Raw genomic sequence first — 18,525 nt, 5'->3', positions numbered from 1 at the left:
ACTCTCAGTAGAGATAAAATTCTTTTATGTTGTAGCACCGAGAGTGAAGGTGGCCATAAACATTTTTTTTTGTTACGTATGCTTTCGGTTGAGATTAGATTCTCGTGGATGAAAGTTGTTAAACGAGTAAGCTATAAAAGGGGTTTGAGACCCCAGATAAAGGTACGTTGTTTCTGAGACTGAAACTGAATACTTATTTTATTTTAGTAAGCTCTCACCAACTTGATCGTTAGAGTGTGATCAACAGGTAGAGCCCCCTCTGTTTCAACGGAGCCACGTTCCAGTGCAACAAAAAGACGTAGAACAAGATTCAAGAGGAGAAAGATCGTAAGTGGAGCTTCTCACCAGAGTCAACCGGTGAGAAAGTCAAACAACAAGAACATTTGGCGCCTACTGTGGGGCTCGATAAAACTTGATCCCATCCATAATTGTGTTTGAGTTTTCCAGCGATATGAGGAACACTAGGCAAGGACCTATGGGATCTGAAGGAAGTGAGGTCCCCACCTTACAACAACTCATGTACACCGTAAGAGCTCTCTAGGAAGCCAACAAGAAGTACAGGCAAGAGCAGGAGAGGATCCAACAAGAAGCTAAAGTCAAGCAGAAGAGGCCAATGGCAAAAGCTAAAGATGAGCAGGAGAAGCTCATTGTGGAAGCCCGTGATGAGCAAGTGCTTAGGCAAGATCAACTGATGGCAGAGATAGATGCTTCGCAAGCAAACAGTGAGGAGTTGCGCAAGGCCAACGAGGAATTGCGTAAGAGTCTACAACAATGTGATCAACGCTCCACAAGGGAGCGAGGTTTGAATGCGCCCTTGAGAGTTTGTGATGAGAATCAAATAAAGGAGGCTTTTATTAATGGAGGAAGAGGACATCCACCCTCACATTTGAAGTTCTTCCTTCTAGTCTTCTCAAAATTAAAAGAAGAAATAAAATAAAGATGAGGCCCAAGCCCAAAGCCCAAGCCCAAGCCCAAGAAGGCCAAAGCCCAAAGAGCCCAAGTCCATCCCATGAGGGGCAAGGCCAAGCTTTGAAATACTCTTGTATAGTTTTAGGAGGTTTGGTTATTAAATAAAGGTGTGTGAAAATGTAAAATAAAGTCACATTGTCCATGTGACTTAGGAGAGTGGTGTAGGTGTAGTTTTTGGGAGGTGTCATAGTAGAAAAAGGTCACACCTCCCATGTGACTTGTTTTTGGTGGGAATTTCAAATGAGTTTATTTGAAATTTCCCACCTATTTTTCAGCACCTTAGGCTATAAATAGAGGTGCTTCCTTTGTAAAATTGAGATTTGAATTCATCTAAAGAAACTATACTCAAAATTGGAGTGAGCATTTGGAGAGCTTTTGAGCTTCTACTCTAGTCTTATCTTGAAGGACCATGGTTTCCTCAAGTGGCGGCTTCCACACTCATCTAGGAGCATCCATACTTCTAGTGGCGTGATCATCCAACCTATCTTCCATCTTCATGAGCATTCTCTTCTCCTTCCTTTCTTCTCTTTCAATTACTCTTGTTGTCTTGTGTTCTTGAGCATTTTTTGGTTCGGCTGTCCTTAATTTTCCAGCACCTATGTTTTGGTTTTCTAAATTCTGTTTGGTACATTTGTTTGTGTTTTAATTCTGTTCGGTCTTCTCTTTTATAATTCCTTTGTTGATTCAATTTGACAATATTTGGTTCATCCAAATGAGTTTGGGAATTGGTACTTGTTTTGGTGAGTTCTTGACTTAGAACCATGATCCAACTTCTAAGAAAGTGCCTCTTTATTTTCCAGCTCAAGGTGATTCCTCAAAGTGTCAAGAATCTTGTTCTATGTGGCTATTGGAATCACATCATGTGGTATCATGAGTCTTAGGTTCATTCTTGTTTAATTGTTGAGTTGTGTGCACTTTATTTCAAGAGCTCTTTTTAATTTCTTGCAATTTAAGTTTCTGTTTTAGAATTTTAATTGAGTTTTCTTGCTGTTTTTCTTTTGCTCCAAGTGTTTGAGGAAAGGTTTATGGCACTCATAATTCTTATGAGTATGGTTGCTCTTTTGGAATGGCATTATCCTTCCTAGAGTTTACCTTAAGCTTCCTTTCATTTGTTACAATTTGTGTTGTGTCTTTTAATTTTTGAATCATGTCAAGTTGTGTCTTAGTCATGTTATTCCATATATGTCATTACTTCTAGTAGTACTTTTATTGTTTTGATTGTTTCTTGCTTTGGTGTCATATAATTTTCTGAATTGATGTTGATCCTTTGTGCATTTTCTTTTTAGAATTGAGTTCATACTTGTATTCTAGACCTATACAAGTTCCAATACATCATTTTCTATTATGTCTTTGCTAGTTCATCATTCTGTTTTTTTTATTCCTATTAGGTTTCCTCTGTTTCTGAAAAGAGTGCTTACTGTTTTTCCTTATTGCAACTGATTTACGTACTGTAAAATTCTGAAATTCTGGATTTGAGATATTCAAAGTGTTAGAAAAGAATAGAAAAAAGAATCATTCAAAAATATGAAGTACACAAAAAATGATAAATAAAATAAAAAAAGTGTACATTCCTGCCGAAAAAAATACGGTAATCTGGCAGTGATTTTAAAAAAATTTATTTCTCTCAATTGGCTTACTGTTTTTAATTGATTCCAGTGCCATTATTGAGTTAACATCTTGAAGTTTCTGTGGTATAAATTTCATAATCCAGTTCGCTCTACAACGTTCCAGTTAAATCAGTGAATATCAAACACAGTTTGCATAATTTTTTTTTTTTTTTCCAGTAGCTAATATTTTTGTTTTCTTCATCTACTCTAGTGCTTTTCCTTAGGTATTCTTTTGTGTGCCTACTTTTCTCATTGAGTTCTTTATTTTCTTGATTGTCTTTCATTCTTATTCTTTGAGTTTGTCTTACATATAGTATTCCTTTTGCAATTACCTTTCCTTGCTTATACCTTTTCTTGTTTGTCTTTATTGTTTCTTTGGTTTTGTGGTGGTTTGCTCTTAAGATTGGTGTGCTTGCTTTGACATATTTCATTTGAGGATTCCAAGGCCTCAAGATCAGATTGGTGCAAGAACATTATTTCTTTGAGAGTGATCTCTTTTTTCAGCCTCATTTCACTTCGGCAGTTTCATTGCCAAGCTCACTGTTTTTGCTAATTTTGTTTCTTAACTTGTTTGCTGTTTTTGTGTGTTTGCTGTTTTTTATTTGCAAAATGGCTGGCTATTCAAGTGGTGCATCTTACAAACAGCATTCTCCTTCCAAAGCTTCAGTCCTTGGTGAAGAAGAACATAGAAGAAGGAGGCATCACCATCATTCTCATGAAGAGAGCTATAACCGTGACCAAAGATATCACCAAGTGTTCAACATTGCTTGTAAAAAAGTCCCTAGTTTTAATGGTGATAGTGATCCTAATGTGTATTTAGAATGGGAGACTAAGGTTGATCATTATTTTCATGTGTATAAGGTCCAAGATGACCAAAAACTTAGAATAGTTTCTTTATCCTTTTTGGGCTATGCCAAAGAATGGTGGCATAAAATTGTAATGGACATTATATATCGCAAGAAACCTCCCGTGGTTTCTTGGAATGCTTTGAAAGAGTGTATGCGCGCGAGGTTTGTTCCTCCTTCTAGGAAGGAACACTTGTTGAAGTTCCAAAGGCTTCCTCAAGGACATAGGATGGTAGAAGAATACATTAAAGATTTTGAAACAACTTTGACTAAAATGAATATGCATGCTAATGAAGAGTCAAAGCTAAAATGGTTTGTACGTGGTTTGAGAAGAGATATTAGAGAAATTGTAGAATTAAATGAGTACTCTTCTTTAAAGAAAGTGTTTCGCCAAGCCATCAAGGTACAATCCTATCTTTTGAAAACAACTTTCAAAAATACTCATGATTATAATTTCTACAACTCTTCTAGGAAGGATGCCAACAAAATGTCTACTCAAAATTGTCCTTCCAATTTTTCCAAACAAACCATGTTTCCAAACAAAGTTTCTACTACAAATCTTTCTACTCCTAAGTCACCTACCAAAACTTCAAATATCAAATGTTTTAAATGTTTAGGTTTTGGGCACATAGCTCTTCATTGTCCACAAAAGCAAATCTTAAAGATAAACAAGGTAACACAAGACCTAACTCACCCACTTCCCACAAGTCAAAATAAAAAAGACAAAGAAGAACAAGTTGACATGAGTCTTCTCCTTTCACCTCCAAGGTGTTTTCCTTCCTTATCTTTTTCATTACCCAAGGTTTCTATTTCAACACCATCTTGGTTAAAAAGTGTTAGGGATGATTTCATACCTCCTAATGGTTTTCACCATTTAAGATGCCTTTTCCCAAAAGATATCATCATTCCCAAACAAATTTTTCCAACTTGGTCGATTTATAGAACCTCCTTTTCTGAAATCCCATTGTTTACAAAAGATAAGTCATGTTTACATTTTTCTTCCACTTTTAATTGTAAAACTAAACTGACTTTGTTATATGCAGGGATTCAGAATTCGTGGACGAATTCTCTCCAACTCGAGGAGTATGATGAGAATCAAATAAAGGAGGCTTTTATTAATGGAGGAAGAGGACATCCACCCTCACATTTGAAGTTCTTCCTTCTAGTCTTCTCAAAATTAAAAGAAGAAATAAAATAAAGATGAGGCCCAAGCCCAAAGCCCAAGCCCAAGCCCAAGAAGGCCAAAGCCCAAAGAGCCCAAGTCCATCCCATGAGGGGCAAGGCCAAGCTTTGAAATACTCTTGTATAGTTTTAGGAGGTTTGGTTATTAAATAAAGGTGTGTGAAAATGTAAAATAAAGTCACATTGTCCATGTGACTTAGGAGAGTGGTGTAGGTGTAGTTTTTGGGAGGTGTCATAGTAGAAAAAGGTCACACCTCCCATGTGACTTGTTTTTGGTGGGAATTTCAAATGAGTTTATTTGAAATTTCCCACCTATTTTTCAGCACCTTAGGCTATAAATAGAGGTGCTTCCTTTGTAAAATTGAGATTTGAATTCATCTAAAGAAACTATACTCAAAATTGGAGTGAGCATTTGGAGAGCTTTTGAGCTTCTACTCTAGTCTTATCTTGAAGGACCATGGTTTCCTCAAGTGGCGGCTTCCACACTCATCTAGGAGCATCCATACTTCTAGTGGCGTGATCATCCAACCTATCTTCCATCTTCATGAGCATTCTCTTCTCCTTCCTTTCTTCTCTTTCAATTACTCTTGTTGTCTTGTGTTCTTGAGCATTTTTTGGTTCGGCTGTCCTTAATTTTCCAGCACCTATGTTTTGGTTTTCTAAATTCTGTTTGGTACATTTGTTTGTGTTTTAATTCTGTTCGGTCTTCTCTTTTATAATTCCTTTGTTGATTCAATTTGACAATATTTGGTTCATCCAAATGAGTTTGGGAATTGGTACTTGTTTTGGTGAGTTCTTGACTTAGAACCATGATCCAACTTCTAAGAAAGTGCCTCTTTATTTTCCAGCTCAAGGTGATTCCTCAAAGTGTCAAGAATCTTGTTCTATGTGGCTATTGGAATCACATCAGTTTGTCCCAAGCCATTCACGCAGGCAATCATGGATGAGTTTGTGTCACCATATTACATCACACCCAATATCATTTTCACGGGGGTAGAAGACCCTGAAAACCATCTCACGGCGTTCAATGCCCAGATGATTATTTATGAGGGAATAAATGTTATCCATTGCAAGATGTTCATGGGTACATTCACAGGTACAATGTTGCAGTGGTTTAGTGGGCTTCCTGATGGCCACATCACCTCTTTCGACCAGTTTTCTGAGCTGTTCAGGCACAATTCTCTGTCAACCAGGTCAAACCTCCGATTTTATATGACCTTTTTAGCGTGAAACAGAGGCAAGAGGAGTCTAAAAAAATACTTAAACAGGTTCTGGGCATTTACAGTGAAGCTCCAAACCCATGACGAGGTCGTGAAGGTCAACTCCTTCGAACAAGGAATCATGGCAGGACCATTTAGCGACTCACTTATCAAGAATCTAGCAGAGACATTCGTCAAAATACGTTGGCGGGCTGTCGCTTATATCAACGCAGAAGAGGCTGTGTCCGTGAAGCACAATAACTCGTATTCAGGGTAGACTAAGCCCAAGGAGGGTAGCCGATCCTGAGCTCTAAGGATCAGCAAAACTTTGAATGAGAAGAGAACGGACTCGAGGCACGCGCCATACCTAACCAGGAAGAACGTGCCCAAGGCGAAGGCCCGAGAAGACTTGGCATTTCGACCCAAATTTCGAGTATCTTACAAGGAATTGCTGAGAGTACCAGGGGTCATGGAAAAGATGAAGTTTCCTCAGAAGTCTGACAGGAATCTAGGGCCACGAAAGTAGGTCTGGTGCGAATTCCACAAGGGATTTGGGCACGACATTGAGCGATGTATAACTCTGGGTTACAAATTGGCGGGCTTGGTGAAGCACAAATTCTTGAAGGAATACCTTGAGACAGACCAGGAAGAGCCGAAGGGAGAGGTTGCTCCCAGGGACCAATGTTGATATTTCTCGGCAAGTGTACCGAATCAACTGTAATATAGTACTATTTAAAGTACGAATGTCGAAGCCACAGAGAACAATTCTAATTAAGATGTTCTGTTATAAAACTCATTGAGTATAGAAAATAATTTTGAGACTTTGTTCATAACCAAATTAAAGATTTCACAAATAACTCGGAGAGTTAGGGTTTGATTCAGGACGTAACAAAACTAACTTATCAATTACAGAGAAAGATACTTGGGATTGAATTGCGTCTATCTCAATCATTTGTATTTTGGAATAATATAATACATAATACTCAAAACTACTTATTCTTGATGCTTAATTTAAAGTCATTCATCTAGATTCCTCACAGATGAAATTCATAAGATAATTTCTCAAACACTAATTCCTCAGATATTTAACAAATTATCCAGCTTTAGGAAAAAAATTATAATGCAATCAATAACCTGGAATCTATTCCTAACATTACAAGTTATCAAGTATTTTAGTTTATTTTAGATCCTTAAAGGTACTTTACAATTAAATTTAAGGATCGAAATCAAGACTCTATTGATCAGACAGAATCAAGCAATAAGCATAAAACGAAAATACCAAGAACAAGTAGAAAAGAGAATTATATATATATATATATATATATATATATATATATATATCACCAAGAATACATTTGATCAAGGTAAATTACATTCAATCCCAATTTAGAAAGAACTTAGCCATGTTGAAGATGGATGAAGCTCATTTCTACCTAGTCTTAGTGTGTTTGATGTAGATGTTAGCTAGTTTGCTTTGTAGGTTGCTATATGTTTTAGATGATTCTGTTGTTTAAGCTTGTGTGTTGTCAAGGTTGCCTTTTGCTGCATGACCCATCCTAGATGCCAAATCAAGGTAGTAAGATCAAGCTCATGATGTGGTTAAACGGTTTTGGAAAAGCTTTTTGAAGTTTTCTTAAATGGTTTGATTCAGTACAAAAATAAATCTGTTTTATTGAGAAGCAATCGGTTTATTTCTTCTCTGTTAAAGGCTTTTCGAAATTCTGTTAGGGCACCAAAGGTACAGCTCAGTCTGTTATTTCAGTTAAGTTGAGCTGGCAGCTTTATCAACTTTTAACCTGTTGTTTTTTAGAATCAATCTGTTGTTTTGCTAACTGCTTTGTAACTAATTTTTAAAAGTGGTTAGAAACTGTTCTCTATAAAATAAAATGTCCTTCTCACGTAAAGGGATGCTGAGGAATCACAGTTTTAACAAGAGATACAACATTTTGTGTGTGAGAAAGTGATTTGAAAAGGTTTTGCAAAGGTTTTTCAAAAGTGAAATACATGTGAGCTTGTTCTTGAAGAACCTTGTGCTGGATGAAGGTGTTGGTACTGTCTTTGAGCAAATAGAACAACTGGTTTATGTTCTTGCAACATTGTTTCAGGTGTAATCTCTTCCTTATTCATTCTTGTATTGGTTTTAAGTGTTAGTCACTCTAGATAGGGTTTCTTGGAGTGCAAGGTATGCTGGAATAGTGTTTTTCAGCCTTGATTGTTGAGGTTCTTGAAGGGTTCAAGAACTGCTGTGTGTTTGTAATTGATTGTATCAGTTTTTAGTGGATTACACCTTGGAGTGAGAACCAGTATAAAAATTCTTGTGTGTTTCTTTTCTCATCCCTGCTCTTATTTCTGTAATTTCACATAATCTATCAAGAAAGGAATTTGTTATATTGAAACTAAATCTCTTAATTCTGGACTTGGTTAAATCTGCCGTTCTAACTTGTTAATCAATCCTCTAATCATAAATCAAGTTGCTGTGTGAATCTGTAATAGGATAAGAAGGGTGAACTGGTTCCTTTAATTAAACTGTGACATTTGGTTCATTATTCTAGATGGATTATGTTAAGTAAAAATTGATTAATCTTGTACCTTAAACTGAAACTTTATAACTGAGAAAGTGAATCAATTTGGTTCTGGTATTGCTACTGGTTGATCTAAACTATGCCGATCTTGTTTTAATTGTGATAGATTCATCTGTAAAAACAATCTGTTCCATTTAATATCAATCTGTTCTTTTCACCTCTGTTATATAGTAAATTAGATTGTTTTGCGAAAATTTGATTAGCTCAATTCACCCCTCCCCTCTTGATCTTAGACACTGGTTAACTCTAACAATTGGTATCAAGAGCTAGGGCTTGTATTTTGCTCAAGTGTATGCATGATGTCTGAGTTTAAAATGCCTTTTGCTGAAGGTGCGTCTATTAATAGACCTCCTATGTTTGGTGGTGTTAACTATGCTTTCTGGAAAATCAGGATGAAAATCTTTATGGAGTCTATTGACATGGGGATCTGGGATGCAGTGGTCAGTGGACCTTTTATACCTATGCAGGTTGTCAAAGAAGAAACAATAAAGAAGCCTTGGTCTGAATGGAGTGAAACCGAGAAGAAGAAGGCCCAATATGACTCCTTAGCCAAGAATATCATCACCTCTGCACTGAATATGGATGAGTTCTTTAGAGTCTCTCAATGCAACTCAGCTAAGGAGATGTGGGAGGTACTAGAGGTAACTCATGAAGGGACTGATGATGTGAAACGGGCAAGGAAGCACTCACTAATTCAGGAATACGAACTGTTCAGAATGCAATCAGAAGAAAGTATTGCAAATGTGCAGAAATGATTTACACATATTGTAAATCACCTCACTGGCCTTGGTAAAGTCTTTGACAAGGAAGAGCTCAAAATAAAGGTGCTAAAATGCCTTGATAGGAGCTGGCAGCCTAAGGTAACAGCAATACCAGAATCCAGAGATTTATCCAAGATGTCCACTGCTGCACTTTTTGGAAAGCTGATGGAGCATGAAATAGAGCTGAAAAGATTGAAAGAACAAGAAACTGTGGAGAAGAAAGCCAAAGGAATTGCCCTAAAAACTACCATGGAACATGATACAAGTGAGGAAGAAGATGATCCTGAACATGATGAGACTTTGAGTCTGCTCACCAGAAAATTCAGTAGGTTTCTTAGAAAGAAAAACCGTGATAGAACTCAACAAAGAAAGAGGTACTCTAAACCCAATGATTCAAATTCTTCCAATTACACTTGTTTTGGATGTGGTAAACCAGGTCATATAAAGGTTGATTGTCCAAACAATCAAAACAAAGAAAAATCAGCAAGCAAGAAGAGTGAAAGAAGCAAAAGCAAAAGAGCATACATCTGATGGGAAGAAAATGATGTATCCTCATCTAGTAATTCCTCAACCGAAAGTGAGGAAGCAAATCTGTGCTTTATGGTGAATGATGAAGAATCTAATTCTGATTCAGTAAGTGATTTTTCTACTGATTTTGAAAATTATGATCAGCTGTAATTGCATTTAAGGAAACACATGATGAAGCAAACAGATTAGCTGTAATTTGCAACAAATTGAATAGAGTAAATAGGGTACTTGAACCTAAGGTCAAAGCTCTTGAAGAAGAACTGCACAAAGCTAAAACTGAATTGGTAAGCCTTGAATTAACTTGTTTGCATGCATCAATAAAAACCTGTGATAATTGTAAGAAGCTGGAAAAACAGGTTGAATATTTGTTAAAAACACTTTCAAATTTCACCAAAGGAAGAGAAAATCTTGAAACTTTATTAGGTTCACAGAATGCCGTTTTTAATAAAAATGGTCTAGGATATAATTCTGAAATGAAAAGCAATGTGAAAAAGTTATCCAGTTTTTTGGTTCCTTCCAAAATAGGTTTTTCTTCTTTTAGTTGTTCAAAAACAATGCATACTGCAACATGTTTTTACTGTATGAAGTCTGGTCATATATCTAGAACGTGTAAAGCTAGAAGGTATCTTGTTCCTAAAGGATTGGCCAAATGGCTTCCTAAGGAAAGGTATTAATCATGGTGGACCCTAGACTAAAAGGGGTACCATACATGCTAAATATGTTTTTTTGCAGAAAAACAGCAGGAAAAATCAGTGGTACCTGGACAGTGGCTGCTCAAAGCACATGACTGGTGATGTGACCCAATTCATAAATCTGAAACTCAAAGCTGAAGGGCATGTCACATATGGGGACAACAATAGAGGAAAAATTCGTGGAAGAGGAGATGTTGGTACTAAAGACTCAACCACTATTGAGAATGTACTGTATGTTGAAGGGCTAAAACATAGTCTTCTAAGCATTAGTCAGCTGTGTGACAAGGGATACAAGGTCAATTTCGAAGCCAACACCTGTACAATTTCAAATGAAATTTTTTGTAAGGTGTTGTTCACTGGAAAAAGGGTAAACAACATCTATCTCCTAGATATTATAAAGAGCTGTTATGAAAATGAGTGTTTGTTGTCTAAAAGTGATGAGTTATGGCTGTGGCATAAGAGGCTAGCTCATATTCACACAAATCACTTGAATAAGCTAAAGTCTAAGGAACTAGTTTCTGGTTTACCAAACATAAAATTTTAGAATAACAGATTGTGTGATGCTTGTGTAAAGGGAAAACAGATAAGAACTTCATTTAAATCTAAAGATGTGGTTTCTACAAATAAAGCTTTGGATGTTTTACATATGGACTTGTTTGGACCATCTAGGACTGCTAGCTTAGCTGGAAATTACTATGCCTTGGTGATTGTTGATGACTTTTCAAGATATACATGGACCTTGTTTCTTGCTTCTAAAAATGATGCATATAAAGCCTTTAAGAAACTTGCTAAGGTTCTGCATAATGAAAATGAAAATAGGATAAAACAGATTCGTAGTGATCATGGGGGAGAATTTCAAAATGCAAAATTTGATAGATATTGTGAAAAACATGGGATCACACATAGTTATTCTGCTCCTAGGACACCCCAACAAAATGGTGTAGTTGAAAGGAAGAATAGGTCACTAGAAGAGTTAGCTAGGACCATGTTAAATGAATCTGGTTTACCTAAATATTTTTGGGCTGATGCAGTATACACTGCTTCTTATGTGCTTAACAGAACTTTGATTAGACCAATTCTTAAGAAAAATCCCTATGAATTGTATAAAGGTAGGAAGCCTAGCATTAGACATCTTAGGGTTTTTGGCTGCAAATGTTTTGTTCTAAATAATGGTAAAGACAATCTGGGGAAATTTGATCCTAAATCAGATGAGGGAATACATATTGGATATGCTATAAATGGTCATGCTTATAGAGTGTATAACAAAAGATTGCTTGCAGTAGAAGAATCTATACATGTTGTATTTGATGAAACAGATTTCTCTGTACCCAAATCTGTTCTGGATGAACCTGGTATGGATGATTTAAGAACCATTTTGCAAAAGAATCAATCTAGTGAGCTTGATGCAACTAATCAAAATTCTGTCAAAGAATCTACTGTGAATGCAGGATTGCCTAAGGAATGGAAGACACCCAGGGATCTTACACTAGACAATGTAATATGTAAAATTGAGAAAGGAGTCTCAACAAGGAATTCACTTAATAATTTTTGCAGAACAGTGGCCTTTGTTTCACAGATTGAGCCTAAAAGTCTGGAAGAAGCACTGCAAGACAACAATTGGATAACAGCAATGCAGGAAGAACTGAACCAGTTTGAATACAATGAAGTGTGGACTTTGGTTCCAAGAAAGCATGAGATGAATATCATAAGAACCAAGTGGGTGTACAGGAACAAGATGGATGAACATGGGGCTATCACTAGAAATAAAGCAAGGCTGGTTACTAAAGGTTATAACCAAGAAGAGGGAATTGATTTTGGTGAAACCTATGCACCAGTAGCACGTCTTGAAGCTGTCAGATTACTCCTAGGATTTTCCAGCTTACAAGCCTCCAGGGTCCGAAGATCATAAAAATCCAAAGCATGTGTACATGCTTAAGAAGGTGTTATATGGATTGAAGCAGGCACCTAGGCAATGGTATGAGAGGCTAAGTGAATTTCTGCTCTCTAAAGGATATAATCGTGACAATTATGATAAAACCCTGTTCATAAAGAAGAAAAGAGAAGACATTATACTTGTGCAAGTCTATGTGGATGATATTATCTTTGGATCCACAAATGAAGAGATGTGTGAAGACTTTGTAAAAACAATGAAGAGTGAGTTTGAGATGTCAATGTTAGGGGAAATGAATTTCTTCCTTGGACTACAAGTGAAACAACTCAAGGATGGAATTTTCATAAGCCAAGAAAAATATTGCAAGGAGCTGCTTAAGAGGTTTGATATGGATCAATGCAAAGCAATCAACACTCCTATTTCAACAAGCTGCCAGCTGGATCAAGATTCTGTAGGAAAATCAGTGGACCAATATAAGTACAGGGGTTTAATTGGTTCTTTATTATACTTAACTGCTAGCAGGTCTGGCATTATGTTTGTTGTGTGCTTATGTGCTAGATATCAATCTGATCCAAAGGAGTCACACTACAATGCAGCAAAGAGAATTTTGAAATACTTACAAGGATCTAAGGATGTTGGGTTATGGTATCCTAACAATGTATCTTTAAATTTAACTGGTGTTCCGTCCAGTTGACTGGGACGTCTTCATGCGGGACCTCAACCGTCAGCTAGGGACTCCTTCCCACTGGTTACCTGTGGATTCCTGCAAAAAGAGGACAAAAGGGCGCCCTAGCGGCCGTTTGCACTCCGACGCTCAAGTCAGCCAGCAAGAAACACCAAAACTGGGCACCTCCGTATCTGAGCACCGCGTAGGGCACTCTGAAGGTGGTAAAAAGAACTGTGTATTGTGTGTATATTCTCGCTCTAGAAAACCACCTCTTTTCCAGTCCCTTGTGTGTAGCCTCACGACTTCGAGCAAGCAACTGGAGTGTATTTTGGGAAAATTTGCCAAAACGTCCCCCCCCCCCGTTCCCAACATTCTCTGCGCTATTTAAACTACCCAAGCATTTAAAGCGCCTTAAAGCGCTTTTATTCACAAACGTAACGCGCTCAATTAAAGCGTCTAATTAGAAAACGTAGCGCATTTAAGACGTTGAAACGCTTGGGAGCCATTATAGTACCTGAACGCTCGAAACGGAAACTGTATCGAATGACTTTAATTACCTGGCACCTGACTAAAGGGTGTTTCTATTCTGACCTGGCTGTCATACACGTGGAGGGCCTCACGACGCCATAACCCCATCTGGGGACGTTTCTACGTGTGAGTCCTCCTGCCTGGGAGTGCTACTGCGCTAGGGGTGACTTTTTGGGTGCCAACTCATGCCCCCAATCATCTAGTCACTTACTTTGAGAGCGTATCTGCCTTCCTCTCGTACCCTGCACCCGGCTACCCTGGGCGTGACCTTCCTCTTGAGTCGTATCTGTCCCAAAGGCGTCTCTGGGGCGGCAGGGGTACTTTACGAGTCAGGCTGCCCTACACTGGTGCTATCACTATGGCCTTGAAGCCACCTTTTCCTTCTCTTTATCACTGCCCCGGATTATCGGGACCTGAGGCCTTCCCACGGCGTCGCTCCCTCCATGGTCTTTCCTACCCATGGGTATCGGGGAACCACACTGTGATTGCCTTGCTTTAGTAATGTTTGATCTGGCGACGCCCTGGTTGGGCGACGCCTTCACCTAGGCGACGCCTTCTCCCTTGGCGACGCCTTCTCCCTTGGCGACGCCTCTTCTTGACGATGCTGACACTTAGCGTCTCTTCACCTAGGCAACGCCTTGTGTTGACTTTGACCCCTGGTGTTGACTTTGACCTTGACTTAGTCAACGCCCGGGTACGGGACGGTACACAAGCCCCCCAGTCTTAAGCCGAAGACTTGTCTTCAGCGTAAAGACTAAGGCCTCGCCCACGCCGTCCACGTGCCACCCTGATGACGTGTCGCTCCCTGCTGACTCAACAATTCTCGAATTATTGACGTGACACTCTCTGAACCATAGGAGCGCTCTTAATGACTGATTGGACATCCTCTGAAACGGGGAGAATAACACCTTTTGGGGCTACGCTTAATCGCGTGCCACGTGGTTCATCATGCGGTCATCCTTAAGAACCTCTTGCGCTCCTCTTGAGTGCTTAATCCTTTGACACGTGGCACGATCTCACGGCTCTTAGTTAGCGCCTCTTGGGTTGCAAATGTAATGTTCAAGTTACCCGCAAACCCCACGCTCACCCCACTGTTACATTCATTCCCTCTGCGTCTCTACACTGTTCATCGTCTTCAAACCTCTTTTCTCTGCAATTGCTGTTCTCTCCTTCCTGTGCTCTTCTTTCGCCTTCACTTTGACAGCAAAGGTATGATTTTCGAATACTCACGACTCTTCCCTTTCGTCGCATTGTATGATTTATTGAACTGCCTGGGACTGTTGACATTCATGCATTACTGCGTTCTTCCGCTTCTCCTTCCTTCTCTGTTCCCTTCTCCTTCTTTCTGGGTTTTCTCGCGTGGGTGATGTTTCCTGGGGTTCACCCCCCTTCCTGTCATGGCTACACTTGTTAAAACCTTTTTCCTCTCTTCTTTCTCCAGCTATTTATTCACACCATGACGCGCATGAACGCGGAGCCTGATTCCTCCCCCAAGACCCCCAAGTCCAACTACAAAGCCTACTACCCATGGGCCCCCGATGAGCTCTTGAACGAGTGTACCAGCCTGACTACCTTCCAGGACCTGGAAGCTCACCGTGGGGATCCCCATTTGTATAACTTTAACGCTTTCTGCCGCACTCACGACGCCCACATATCCGTCCGTCCCGGCAGGCCTGGGGAACCTGTCTGCGTGGACGACAGACCTAGAAAGGGGAACCCTTTCTTCTTTATGTACCAGACGGTGTTTAAACGAGTAGGGGTGCGTCTCCCATTCACCCCCTTTGAACGGGAACTCCTCACCGAAATCAATACCGCCCCCGCCCAGCTCCATCCCAACAGCTGGGCATTCGTAAGGGGTTTTCAAATCCTTTGCGGGCACTTAGGCATCATTCCCTCCGTAGACGTTTTCCTGCATTTCTTCGAAGTGAAGAAGCAGGGGAAAAGCTTCTGGGTAAGCTTTTCCGGGATCGCGGGTAGGATCCTCCTCTCCCTCTTCCAAAACTCTTACAAAAACTGGAAAGGGAAATTCTTTAGAGTGTGCAGCGCCAAACACGACCCCACAGCCTTGGACGGCTTTCCCCTCTATTGGACGGAGCGCCCTAAGCTGCTTAGGGCCAAAGCCCTGGAAGAGCTATCTCCTGCTGACAGGGAGGTAAGCAAGGCCTTGGCTGGGCTGGGGATCGTTTTTGATACCTTGAAGCTTGTTGCTAGCGAATACAATGCTCACGCCCTAACAACATACTTTGGTAAGGAGACTCTCCCCTTCTCCCCTTTGCTGTGAACACCCTGCTACCGGACGTTTGTTCCCACGACTTCCTCCCCCTGTTTCCCATGGTGTCATGTTGCTTGCATCTCACGCATCTATGCGCTTTGTAATTTTGTATAGTTGCTTTGGCCTTGATTTCTGCTGCTTGGTCTATTTCGATGTAGGATCGGTGATGGACGCCTCCAAAAGGATGATGCTGGCGAAAGCGATGAAGGAGGCTCGTGCCGCCAAGGCGGGCGCCTCCTCCGCCCCTGCTGCTGATCCGATCCCTCCACCAACTCTGTCACCGCCGCCTCCGTACACCACCGAAGCCCCCCTAAGCTCATCTCCGTCATCTCCACATAGCCCCGAGGCGCTTCTGACTCCCGGCTCTCCTCTGCCCATCGCCGCCGTTCCCCTAGCCGCGGCCTCGTCGCCGGCTCCAACCCCCCTTGACAAAGGGAAACGGGTCTTGGAGATTTTATCGGATGATGAGGACTCGGAAGGTGTGGCACCCTTCAAGAGGAGGAAATCTGCGCGGGTTCCTCTTCTTCTAGAGGCGTCGCCCCAGGGAGGGAATCCCTTCATGGACGACCCTCCAAGCGCAACCTCACTTCCCCCCACAACAGTCTAAGAGGAAGGGGGCGAAGGCGCTGAGTCTGCCCCGCCCCCGCCACCGGTAGGAGCCTCTGCTTCCCCTGCTCCCGTCGCTGCCGCCCCCGATCTCATCACCATCCCTCCTCCAATCATGCATCTGATGAGGGGCTTCAGTGGCGGAACTATGCCAGATGGCACCGACAGGAAGGAAGGCATGCCTTTCTACTTGGGGGCCTTCTTGGCGGTGGCCCTTGAATGGCGCGCCCAGGCCAGAAATGCTGTCCTGCAAGCTCAAACCCTCAAGACCTTGGAAACAAGGGTAACTGCTCTGGAGGAGGAAAAGAAAACCATGGGATGCCAGAACGAAGCTTACCAAACCTTCCTGAAGCAGGCGCAAGAGTCCAAAGCAGAAGCTGAGGGACAACTGGCCGAGGCGTTGGAGCTCCAGACTGACTTCTACGCCCGGGAAGTCGCCCTCAAAGTTCAGGTGACGAGCCTTCAAAACATAGTCGAAGCTTACGAAAAAGTTCAAAAGGACTTGAAGGCCCGCTGCTGTGAGCAAACTGGTGCAATGGAGCGGATGGAAGGGGAAATGGCGTCCCAGACCCAAGCTATGGGCCTTCTCCGGGCGGACTACGACAAACTGCAAATCGAGGTCAACCGACTCCGCGTGGAGAAGGAGGCTTTGGAGAAGCAGGTGGCTTCCGGGGACACCATCATTGGAGAACTAGAGAAGGACAAGAAGACCCTCATCTAGGAGATGGCGGGTACTTTCGAGGAGGGATTCCAAGAAGCTCTGGCTCAAGCAGTCTGCACGAACCCGGGGATCGACATTTCCAGCTGCGATTCCACTTACCACATTGTCGATGGAAAGGTTGTGCCTCTGGAGATAGACGATTGAGCCGCCACCCTCGATCACCAGCCCATTCCTTTATACTTGTTTTAACCTTCTCTGATAAATTTGTAATTCTTTGAACTGTCTGCACGCTTGTTACAACTCTGGGTTTTTGTATGATTACTTTCGTGTCCTCGCGATGTAGAATTCTGCTTGTGTGATTTTATTCTCATTCTTTGCCTTCGCGTGCTTCGGTTGTTTTGCTCGTATTATACCCGCTTCTTTCACTTCGTTGGGCGGCCTTGTATGCTCGGGAAAGGTCACGCGCCAGTGCCCACGCGCATGGAGTGGCTCACCTAGTGGAGCCGTATCGTCCACGGGGTATCTCTAACACCCAAACGGTCCTTTCCTTGACCCTTAACGCCCGACGCCCACGCCTAAGGAGAGGCCTGCTACAGCAACGCCGTGTCGTCCTCGGGTGTCTGAAACGCCGAGTGTTTAGGAGGGGGGGTCGTTCCCTCCATGGTCTTTCCTTCCCATAGGTATCGGGGAACGCCCTGTCAGTGATTCGCTGGCGTTCTGGCGGTCTCATCTCCCTCCACAGTCTTTCCTACCTGTGGGTATCGGGGAGGTGACGCCAGTAACTAACTTTGCCCTCTTCGACTTCGTCTCCCTCCACAGTCTTTCCTACCTGTGGGTATCGGGGAGGCAACCTCGCTGATATTTTGGTGGGCGACGCCCGCGACGTCTCACGCTGGCGTCGCCCTTTATGTCTTTCCAGGCGACGCCTCGGGCGTCTCATGTTGGCGTCGCCTTGGGCGTCATCCTTACCTTGACATTGACTTTGACCTTGGCCTTGGTTGACGTCTGAGGACAGCGGAGAGCTCAAGGTTCTCCCCGTTTCATCCTCGTGGCACTTCTTGTATGGCTGATGGGACGTTCAGTCATTCGACTTGGTCCACGTGGCGCTCCTTGTATGGCTGATGGGACGTTCAGTCATTCGATTTGATCCTGACTCCTACTGTGCCCCTAATCCACTTTCGACGGCGCATCGTACCATTGGGCATTCTGTCGATACGACGGGTTCTGAGTTTAACCAGGGATGCCAGGGCCATCCTTCCATCTGCTGCCACGTGGCTCGATCGTGCGGTGCATCCATTCGTGTCGTTCAATGCTCTAACTGCCATACTTCTACTTGCGTCGTTTGGCGCTCTAACCGCTTTATTTAACTCTTCAAACTCTGAAGCTATTCTCTGCTACCATCCTCGACGGGCGCCGCCTCTTCCACGGGCGCCGCGTCGTCAGGGCCTTCCTCCATGGGTTCATCTGCTTCGGGCGTCGCCTTCGCCGGTATGGCCTCGTTAGGCGTCGACCCAGCGGGCGTCGCCTCAATCATC

At 41.9% G+C, this 18,525-nt stretch overlaps 1 protein-coding gene across 1 annotated transcript; it reads left to right on the top strand.

Annotated features, from left to right (window-relative positions):
• Window positions 1-613: 613 nt before the first annotated feature.
• On the top strand, window positions 614-17,050 carry LOC137809110 (uncharacterized). The gene is made up of 5 exons (XM_068610251.1): window positions 614-800; window positions 9,818-9,897; window positions 10,261-10,340; window positions 11,620-11,860; window positions 16,685-17,050. Exons 1-5 carry the CDS (start codon window positions 614-616, stop codon window positions 17,048-17,050), a joined length of 954 nt encoding a protein of 317 aa, XP_068466352.1.
• Window positions 17,051-18,525: the final 1,475 nt, after the last annotated feature.

Source organism: Phaseolus vulgaris, chromosome 2, assembly GCF_000499845.2.
Source record: "Phaseolus vulgaris cultivar G19833 chromosome 2, P. vulgaris v2.0, whole genome shotgun sequence".
Classification (NCBI taxonomy): domain Eukaryota; kingdom Viridiplantae; phylum Streptophyta; class Magnoliopsida; order Fabales; family Fabaceae; genus Phaseolus; species Phaseolus vulgaris.
This window is presented reverse-complemented; position numbering and strand designations above follow the sequence as displayed.